This window comes from Musca vetustissima, unplaced genomic scaffold (genome assembly GCF_032173495.1).
Source record: "Musca vetustissima isolate MV318-11 ecotype Yass unplaced genomic scaffold, APGP_CSIRO_Mvet_v1 utg2483, whole genome shotgun sequence".
NCBI lineage: Eukaryota > Metazoa > Arthropoda > Insecta > Diptera > Muscidae > Musca > Musca vetustissima.
Window position 1 is genome coordinate 606,690 of NW_026886224.1, and position 10,441 is coordinate 617,130.

The 10,441-nt window shown below is 33.9% G+C and overlaps 1 protein-coding gene across 3 annotated transcripts; it reads right to left on the reverse strand.

Annotated features, from left to right (window-relative positions):
- LOC133333727 (beta carbonic anhydrase 1) lies at positions 1-6,322 on the reverse strand. 3 transcript variants are annotated; one of them, XM_061542017.1, is made up of 4 exons: positions 6,229-6,322; positions 757-845; positions 485-672; positions 1-402 (listed from the first exon to the last, which is right to left on the reverse strand). In XM_061542017.1, exons 2-4 carry the CDS (start codon positions 779-781, stop codon positions 1-3), a joined length of 615 nt encoding a protein of 204 aa, XP_061398001.1. In that variant the 5' UTR covers positions 782-845; positions 6,229-6,322. The 3 variants fall into 3 exon arrangements, with proteins under 3 accessions (XP_061398001.1, XP_061398000.1, XP_061398002.1); XM_061542016.1 differs by having other exon boundaries at positions 761-845; positions 6,229-6,321; XM_061542018.1 differs by lacking the exon at positions 1-402 and having other exon boundaries at positions 529-672; positions 6,229-6,321.
- Positions 6,323-10,441: the final 4,119 nt, after the last annotated feature.

A 10,441-nucleotide genomic window follows, 5' to 3' on the forward strand; every position in this document is an offset into this window, starting at 1 on the left:
TTACGAATAAAACTGTCGCACTTCATCCGTCAACTTTTCCACACTCTCCTCATCGACGGGTATAAAACGTTTGGCACCACGACTAAAGAAATAAATGTCACCCGTATAGATGTCAAACCACAATGCGTGTATGTGTAAATCATGGGATTCAAGGCGTGGTTTCAGGAAGCCATACGAGGCAATATTGGACATTTGTTCGAGTGTGTTTATTTGTGAAAGTTTATCTTCAATGGCAAATTTATTTTCCGGATCAATGTAGGCGACAAAACGGCGCAAGGGTGTTTCCGAGGAGAAAATTAAAGGGTCCGTCATGCCGGCCTTTTTCCATTCGAGAAATCTGTTGAGGCTGGTGTTGGCATGTGTACACAGCCAAGCCCTTAATGGGGATAGGCGACGATTGCGCTGCAAAGTAACAAATAAATTAGAATATTTTATTGCGTTTGGAATTTCATTATGTTCCCCTCACTCCCCTCAGCCTACATACCTTGGAAGCAAATTCAGGATCTCTTAGTTCATACAACAAATTCATGGCCTTACAATCACTATGACCGCAAACAATTATGTGACGTATATCATTGACCACACAACCTAATTCCAGGGCGGCCGGCTCACAGCTATAATGTTCATCTTGAAAGTGTTGGGCATGTGGTATTAAATTTCCAGCATTACGTACTGCAAAAAAACAAACACAATATGGAAAATGATTGATAGTTGGTGAAGATATGACATCTAATAAATTATAAGACAAGTACACACCCACCCACAAACATATCACCAACATGAGTATCCGTATATCTGGTGGGAATCATGCGACTGTCCATGCAGGTAAAGAAAACAGCTTTGGGCTGAAAAAAATAATAAAAAAACATAGATAAGATTGTTATTATTTTTTTTAAAGCAACAAAATAAATAACGAGTGCTACTTTGATAAGAATCTTTTTTTAGTAATCAAATTAGTTTCCATCAAGGCCGAACTTTTCCAGGTTGTCGTAGTGGGGAGAACAAACGCATCAAGATTACGACGGTACAAAAAAAAAAAATCATAAACCAAAGGAAGCTAAATAAAAAAAATTGTTAGTTGATTTCGGAAATCAAAAATGGGCAGATTTTTAAGTATATATTTTTCCTATATGTGATCGGAAGGGATACGTTATAGAGTAACTGAAGGGTTTTTTTATAGTCATACTGGGACGGAATTTTTATAGAAGAGATGAACGAGTTATTTGTGGGAATTTTTTAGTGATAAGCGGTAGGGTGTTTTTAATACGAATTGGAAGAAGCCTTATAGACGACCTAACCGAAGTCGTTATAGAAGTTCTGGGAAAAGTCTATATAGACGTGCTGAAAGGAGATTCCATAAACGAGCTGGAAAGAGACTTCATAGACTAGTGGACTTTTTTATATGACTGACGAGCTGGATGTGTCTTTATAGACAAGTGGGAGGGTACAGAGACAAACTGAAACTAGTATTTATAGACGAGCAGAAGGTAGGGTTTAGAGACGCACTAATGGGAGTTTTTATAGACGAGATGGGGGAGTCTTTATATACGACATGAAGAGAGACCTTATAGACGACATAAAGGAGATCTTTATATTCTGGCCGAAAGTGTGTTTTATATATGAAATGAAGGGAGCATTTTTAGACGGGCTGTAAGGAGTCTTAATAAACGTTCTGAAAGGCGTTTCTGTAGACGAATTGAGGGGAGTCCTTATAGACGAGTAGAAGGTAGTCTTTATAGACGAACTGAACGTAGTCTTTATATACGAGCTGGGGTAGTGTTTATATTCGAGCTGACGAGAGACTTTATAGACGAATTAAAGAAGATCATTGTAGTCGGACTGAAGGGAGCATTTATAGAAGAGCTGAAGGTAGTATTTATAGACGAGCTGAAGGTGGTATTTCTAGACGGGCTGAAGGATGTATCTATAGACGAGTTGAATGGGGTCTTTTTAGACTAGTCTTTAAAGACGAACTGAACGGAGGCTTTATATACGAGCTGGGGTAGTGTTTATATTCGAGCTGACAGGAGTCTTTATAGACGAATGAGCTGGAAGGAGTTTTTATAGGCGGTTTAGAAGGAGTCTATATAGTCTATATAGGAGTCTATATAGACAAACCGAAGAGGAAAGATATTTTAATTGGCGAGCCGCGGATAGGTGTAGTATTTACACATGATTTGAATGGAGTCTATATAAAAGAGCGGAAGATGTCATTGTAGAGTTTTCATAGACGAGCTTAAAGAAATTTGTAGGAAATAGCGGAACGAAGTCTACATAGGCGAGTTGGTGGCAAAATAAAACGGGTTTAATAGACTTTGTATTGAGGAGCTGAAGAGAGGCTCTACGGAAGAACTGAAGACAATCTATTTACACAAGATAAAGCTGGGAGTATATACAGGGAAACAGTGGACATCTCTAAGGTGTAGATGTGGGAGTGTTTTTGAGGCATTCTTTATAGACGAATTTGAGGGTGTTTTAAAGACGAATTTCATGAAGCCTCATAGACGATCTGAGCTTTATATAGATATATGCGAGTTTTTACGGGGAAACTCAATTGAACTACTGTAGGAGTATTTTTTAACCACCTAAGAGAGTCTTTTTAGACTATATGTTCGGAGAAGAGAAGTAGCAGATAATCTTTATAGGCCTTTTAGAACTAACCTGTGGAAAAAATATATATAGTCTGGAGTCAAATTCCATTTTTACTTTCTTTATAGACTGGAAGGAGTTTTCATAGATGAATTAGACGGAGTCTACACTAACCGGAAAGGCAGCCAGAAGCAGCTTTTATATACAATTTTTTTGAAAAAGTCAAATTCCATTTTTCACTTTTTGTCTGTGTGTGTCTTCTGTTTTTAGGAATCAAAATAATTATCAACACCTTATTAGTTGAATGAACTTTGTTTTGTTTACATTTTTTTGTTATAAAGTGTGTCGGAGCGATGAAGTGTGGTGTTCTTAGCTCAGATCTGCGACTATTTTCATTTCAAGCATTCGTTTTTTACTCGCTGTACTTTGAACGCCAGACAAGAAATGGTAATGAAACGTTGTTGTTTATAGATTAAAACATACTGTCTGTATTGGACATTTGTAATAATCACGAAACAGTTGCGCCTCATTAGTTGTGTCATTTCGATCAACTGTCAACAAATGTATTTAAACAATCAGTAATACTACCACAAAGATGTGTATTTTTTTAGGATAGACCAAACCGATAATTTTATACCCTCCACTGAAGTGATACTGGCATTTATTTGCAAAGAAGTTTCCAACGCTACTTGGAACAAACTATAGTGTAATAAATGTTGTTGGAGTTTTGTTAAAAGAGGACCTACTTTAAAATTTTTTGGTGAGGAAGTTTTATACCCAATGACAACCAACTGTGTGGAAATCGCGTCCTGAAAATGGGTGATACTGATATATGGCCCAAAATTGATCTCTTGCTAGGGAGTTTTTCCACTTAATTTTTTTCATACAATGGATAAACTGCTTCCTCGGTTTTAAGCCCCAAGTGTCTCTTAACCAGATCCCTTTCAAACCGTTTCATCCTACTGGCTACGGCTCACAAACAACTAAAAGATGTAATCAACGTAATTTTGTGTTCAATCTCAGAACAAGTCGGAAAATAAATACTATTAATTCACTTCTTCATAGAGTCAATATAGAAGGCACAGTCTAAATGCGCCTATACCCTCCACAATGTATGTATATTAAATTTGGGATTTATCAGTCCATGTTTGGAAATATCCCCCATATAAAAGTACCGCCACTCTTTCGGTATTGTGAAGGTTTTAGTCGCATTGTCAAATAGCCTTGCAAAAAAAGGCGGATATAGGATTTTGTATCGGAATTTTTAGTGTTTTAGTCTTATTTTCCAACCAAAGGGACTGTATTTTTGCATTCAGGGTTCTTGGAGGGTGAAAAACTTATTTAAAGAAATGTTTCGATATAGATCCACGTTTTGAAATTTGTTACTTATTTGTTACTAATTTTAATTTCATATAATTTACTAGGTAACCCGGAAATATTCATTTCCGACCCTATAGAGTACATATATTCTGGATCAGGGTGAAATTCTATGACCATCTAGCCATGTCCGTCCGTCTGTTGTAATCATGCTATCTACTGAAGGAATTGAGATAGGGTGCTGAAATTTTGCATAGGGTTGTCTTTTGTCAGCAGGCAGGCAGGCAGGTCAAGTTCGAAGATGGGATATATCGGTCCAAGTTTAGGCATAGCTCCCATATAAGGGTACCCCCAAATTTTTGGTATTTTGGGGTTCTTGGGCACGTTTTTCAACCGAATTCGCTCACATTTGCTACATTGGGTTCTTATTGGGTAACAAATTTCTTCACAAAAATTTTAAAATATATGTCCACTTTTCCCGGTAGCGCCCACATAACGGTATTGCCTAATTTTCAGTATTTTGGGGATTTTGGTCATATTTTCCCACCGAGTTGGCTGTAATTTAGTATTTTCAGTTCTTAATAGGTAACAAAACTCTCCATAAAAATTGTTTAATATGGGTCAATTTTTTCGGATAGCCCCCATATAACGGTACCCCCAATTTTCGGTATTTTGGGGCTCTTGAGCGTGCTTTTCAACCGAATTCGCTGTAATTTGGTATTTAGTATTCGTATATGGTAACAAATCTCCCTACCAAAAATTATTAATATTCGCCCCCTTTTTGGGGTAGTCCCCATATAACCCCCTTTTATACCCTTCACCACACTGTGGTACAGGGTATTATGTCTTTGTACTTATGTTTGTAACAGGCAAAATGAAACGAGATAGATACATGGTTCCTTTTGAGAATGTGCATAGAATCACTTTCTGAGTCGATTTATGCATGTCCGACAGTCCGTCCGTCCAAAGTACAGGTCGCTTTTATGATCCGATTTGGATGAAATTTGGCACAGCTCACTTATTTGGCCAAAGGACAAGCCCTATTGAAATTGAAGAAAATCGGTTCATATTTAGATATAGCTCTCGTATATAGGTTCGTCCGATTTAAAGCAAATGGGACACCAAAGTCCCTATATATCTTTCGATTTGCATGAAATTTGGCATAGAGTTCTCAATTAGGTCCAGAATGATGTGTGCCAAGTTTCGTGAAATCCGGTTCAGATTTAGATATAGCTCCCATATATATTTTCGAAATTTTCCATAGTGTACTCAATTGTGTCTAGAATGACGTGTGCCAAATTTCGAGAAAATTGGGTCAGATTTATATATAGCACCCATATAAGGTAAATGGGGCTCAAAGTCCCAAATTTCGTTTTATTTACACTTGATGTTGTTGTTCTGCATGTTCATTTAGATTTTCGTGTCTTTGAGATGGATACCTGTCCCTATCATAGTTCGTTTGTTAAGTTTCGATAAAATCGCATTAGATTTAGATTTAATTTCGTTCAATTTTCTGTCGATGTACCTTCGAAAAGGCGACGTCTGTTCGGATACATATGTACAATATACCCAAAGTGGTGAAGGGTATCGTATAGTCGGCCCAGTCCGATTTTACTACTTTCCTTACTGGTTTATATTATAATAGTTATCAGGGTATCCAAAGTTCGGCCCGGCCGAACTTAACGCCTTTTTTCACATATATATATATATATATATATATTACCTTATTGACTCAGAACAGGTTGTATATCTCCCTCTCTTAATCTCGCAAAAAATGCATATTAAACTTTCCAATTTATTGATGTGCATTTTGAAAATATGTACTAATAAATATTAAACATGTGCATTCAACCGGTTCAATGACTCAAAATCAGGCGTTTCACTATGCTATTCCAACGCCACATTTATAAGTACAATACAGTGGGACTTATCTAAACTGAATACTTCATTTAATAAAATTTTTCATCAGATAATTTTACCAAAGGTAGCCTTTTTGATCCTTATGATAGCGACTTTCATTTAGTTCGTAAAAATGTATGCTTTTGGAATTTAACAAATCTCCAAAAGTAAATTTAAGCTTTCAAATTATTTAAGATTTTCAAATTATAAAACATCGGGAATAATCTCTCTATAATGAATTTGCCCCCCTGTACATTATAGCGAAGTTCGACTGTAGTTCTATATGCATATGTATTTATAAAAGTAATCGCCTGCATATCAATCAACTATTTCATAATAATAGATGGCCTTCAGACGCCGAACATAAATTCTGGCGGGACATTATTTAAATATGTATTTTTTATGTTTTTTTTCCCAACTCACCTCTGGGTTATCGCGAACTTTTTGAAATTCTCGTACCATTTGCTCACGTGTTGTATTGCGATAACGCATGATACCTCTTAAAATACGTTCCATGGTGCGGGCTGTTGCTTTTCTTGGTCCTCTTAGTTGTTGTTTGTTATTTTTCACAATTATTGTTTACTTTTTTATCTTTCCAATTCACTGTCACTTTTCACAGTAAAAGTTGTTCACCTACAAAAGTTTGCGGTGTCGGGGTCGTTCACTTGGTGTTTTTTTTTTTTTTTTTTTTTGGAAAAACATACAACACCAATAACTATTAAATGATGAAATATCCAATACTTTCCTTTAAGCTTTAAAAATAAAAACAAACAAAATATTAAAATATTTTTTCTAGTTAAAAAAAAAACAACAAACCAATAACCTTGAACAAACATTTATACCTTTGGGTGTATTTATCTATTTTCTCTAGTTGTTGTTGTTGCTGTTATTCTCTTATTATTGTTTGTTAATAAATGGCAATCATCACACTTTAAGTGCCCCGTCTATATTTATTTGTTTTTTAATTTGCAATAAAATAGCACACACTTTTCCCACCTTTTTTCTCCAAATAGTTAAACGACCGGCCTCCCACTTTGCTGTTTTTATTATTGCGTTATTCTTTCGTTTGTTTGTTGTTGGTTTTTATTATTTATTTGTAAAACGATAAAAATGTAGAATAATAATAAAATAACGCGCGTGCTTCCGTATCTGACTAGAATCCGTGTTTTTTTAGACAAGCACTGTTGTGTCCACTCTCCGCCCATTCAAATGCTACTAAAATCAGTCGGGGGGCTCTGTTGATTGTTGTGATGGTAGCACAGCTCAACCAACAAGTCAAAAAATAACGAAAACACGAAGATGACATGCCATAACCAGAGCGAGAGTTGTTTACAAAAAACTATGGCGGCAATAACAACAACATCCATGTGCTCCACTGATTTGGGGATGTGTAGAGAGAGAGTCAAATTATAAAGTGAGTTTAACGGCTGCTCTTTGCTAGTGCTCTCTGTCTCACACTCTTTGCATGTCATATATTTCGATAACCAGAGCACTATCGATAAGCTTTGAACTAACCGTTTGACATTTCCTATTTTAAATGAACCAAAAAGGCAAAATAAATGATGCATTTTTATTATTATAATAAAAAATATAAAATTATAATATAAATAAAAATATTGTAAATAACAACAAAATATGTAAATTTGTTTATATTAATTATAATAATTAATAATTATAATAATTAATAATTATTAATTATAATAATTATAATAATAATTATAAGAAAATACAAATAATTATTTTTCATTTCCCTTTTATATCTCGCCACTTGGCATTTACTCTATTTAAAAAATAAAGATACGGAAAATAAATTATAAAAGCCCTTTCAAACACAATTGCAAATGAAATATAATAGAAAATTATAACTAATTATAATAAAAAAGTATAAATATATAGTTATCTATAATATAATAATAGACAAATCTATTAAAAAACTTTTTATACCCTCCAGCATTTATTTTTAACATTTGAAATCGGCCGAGACCTTTATGTGCGAGATATGTCAGTAAAAATTGTCTGGATTTTTTTTTTGCAAAATCCTGAATTAAATAAAAATAATGCCTGTTTCACACAGACACATTAATAAACAAGACTTTGAACGGCGCCCAACGTAGGATCAAATATTATGCCATTATATCAGATGGACTATTTGCAATTAATGTCTTAATGTAAAAGTAAGTCCTTTATAATAAAAAATAATGTTCTTTATCAAATGGCGCCCGACGTTAAGTCCTTTTAGTACATACAAATTTCGAAGTACATCAATAAAATAAAAAATGACTATTTAAAAAACACAAACAAATAAATAAACATGTTTATAAATACGAATGGCGCCCAACGTAGCCTTAAATAGTAAGTCATTAGATCACATAATATTCCTTATCAAATGGCGCCCGACATGGAGTTCATGCATATTTCGAAGTACCTCAATAAAGTAAAAATAAATGTCTATTTCAAAAAAAACCTTTTAATAAACAAGTTTATAAACACAAACGGCGCACAACGTATCTTCAAATAGTAAGTCATTAGTTTAGATGCACTATTTTCATTAGAACTGTCAAGTGCATTATTTTCAATTATAGTTTTCCTATTTGGACAATTTATTTGTAAAATTTAAAAAACATTTAGTTTCTAATGTACTTTTAAGTAATTCTTTTATATTAATAATTGTTTGTTTCAAATGGCGCCCAACGTGGAGTAATTAGCAAAATAATACTACAACTTTTGATTCAATATATCTAACTTGTTTCTGTTATGTTCAGACAAAATGGAATCAAAACAATTGGAGTAAATTTTAAACAAAAAACTGACATCTGACGTGGGATGGAGTCTGAAAGTTTTCAAAATATATTTTTTCAAATGTCTTTCTCTAATTTAAGTTATGTTAATGAATGTATGTTTTCCAATGGCGCCCAACGTGGGTCCTTACAATAATGCAAATACTACTAACACTATGCAAATTTCGCATTTAATTCCGTCGAAAAATAATTTCGACTTATGGGGTCCATTTCCTTCAGTAAATTTTTAAGAAGCTTCTCATTTCTTACCACGCGACAGTTTGGCGAGCTGTCCAATAATTTTTAATACTTTTTTTCAAATGTCGTTCCCTAATATAATGTATGTTTTTCAATGGCGTCCAACGTGGGTTCCCTACATAAAATACTACTAACACTACGAAAATCGGGATTCCGGCGAAAAATCATCTTGACGGATAATGTCTATTCTCCTCTAAATTGTTTAGAGGTTTTTCTAGGCTGGTTTGACGTGATATTGGATCAACAATTACGTTGAATGGATTGATATATGAAGAGATAATGATTTTTTTTGAGGTTAAATCTGGATGGGATTGATTTGAACAACGTTAACATTCAACAAGGTGGCTGGTTACGGGAAAATGTCTTTTAAATACCCTTCGACTTCTTCCTTTGGGGTCATGTGAAAGATAATGTCAATAGCCAAACATCAATTTAAAACTTCCTTTGGTTGAATTCGTGAGGTTATCGAGGGCTGTTCATTATTAATGACACAACTTCCTCTATCTTATTTACTCCGATTTTTTTTAATTTTTTCAACAGGTTTAATTCCGCATGTTTGCCCATCGCTGATATCTTGTATTTTATTGCCAATTTGACAGATGTTTATTGTTTTTATTAGTTATTTTTATTATATTCCCATTAAAGTACTCCACAACTTGTTTCATTCTCTTCCTCTCTTTTAGACTCTCTGTAATTAAATATTGCTAGTAAAATGCATTGTGACGTTACTCCACTATCCTTTCATCCCTTTATGTTGTTATTTTCATAACAAAACATTAAAAGAGAGCTTTTATCTCTCAAATACAATAAAAACACTGAGACAACAAGAGACAGGACAATAACAAAATAAAGTGTTCTCAGCTTGCTGTTACTTCAATAACACATAGAAAGAGAGAGAGAGAGAGCGCGAGCGAGCGTGATTTAGTGTGGTTGAACAACATAAAAGGCGGCATTATGTAAACAACAACAAAACGTTACAAGGACATGTCATGCAGTTTGCTCATGTTTTGATAAAATGAAATAATCAATAACAGACGAAGAAAAACAACAGAAACATAAAAGCAACCGTGGCATAGAGGAAATATGTGTAATTGAGTTTAGTGGAGTGCCAGAGAGTGAGTGTTGCGAATGATAGCAGCAGCCAGACAGGCATTTGACATTTCAATGTAAATTAGTTGGGAATATTTTTTCATGGAATGAAAAGGCGTTTTCGCAAAGTGAAATTAAAAAAATGAATGGAAAATAATAAAATATATTAAATTCAAATAAAATATTAAGTAAATATTATTAAAGTGAAGTGAAATAGAGAAACAGCAATTGCAATGAAATTACCACTTCGTTAATTTGTGTATATCCATCCGATGCTAACATAAACCAACAAACAAAAGCAAAATAAAAACGAAAGGAAATCAATTCACTTTTGTCCATATAACATACATATTTACAACAAAAGAAAACGTCCTAGTTTAAGTTCAAAAACATTTTGCTGCGCGACATAAAAATTAAAGTTTCTAATAATCGTTATTAATTCATTATGTAAAGAGCAATTTGAATAGATTTATTTGATTTAAAAAAAACCTCCAAAGGAAAAAAGAGTCAAC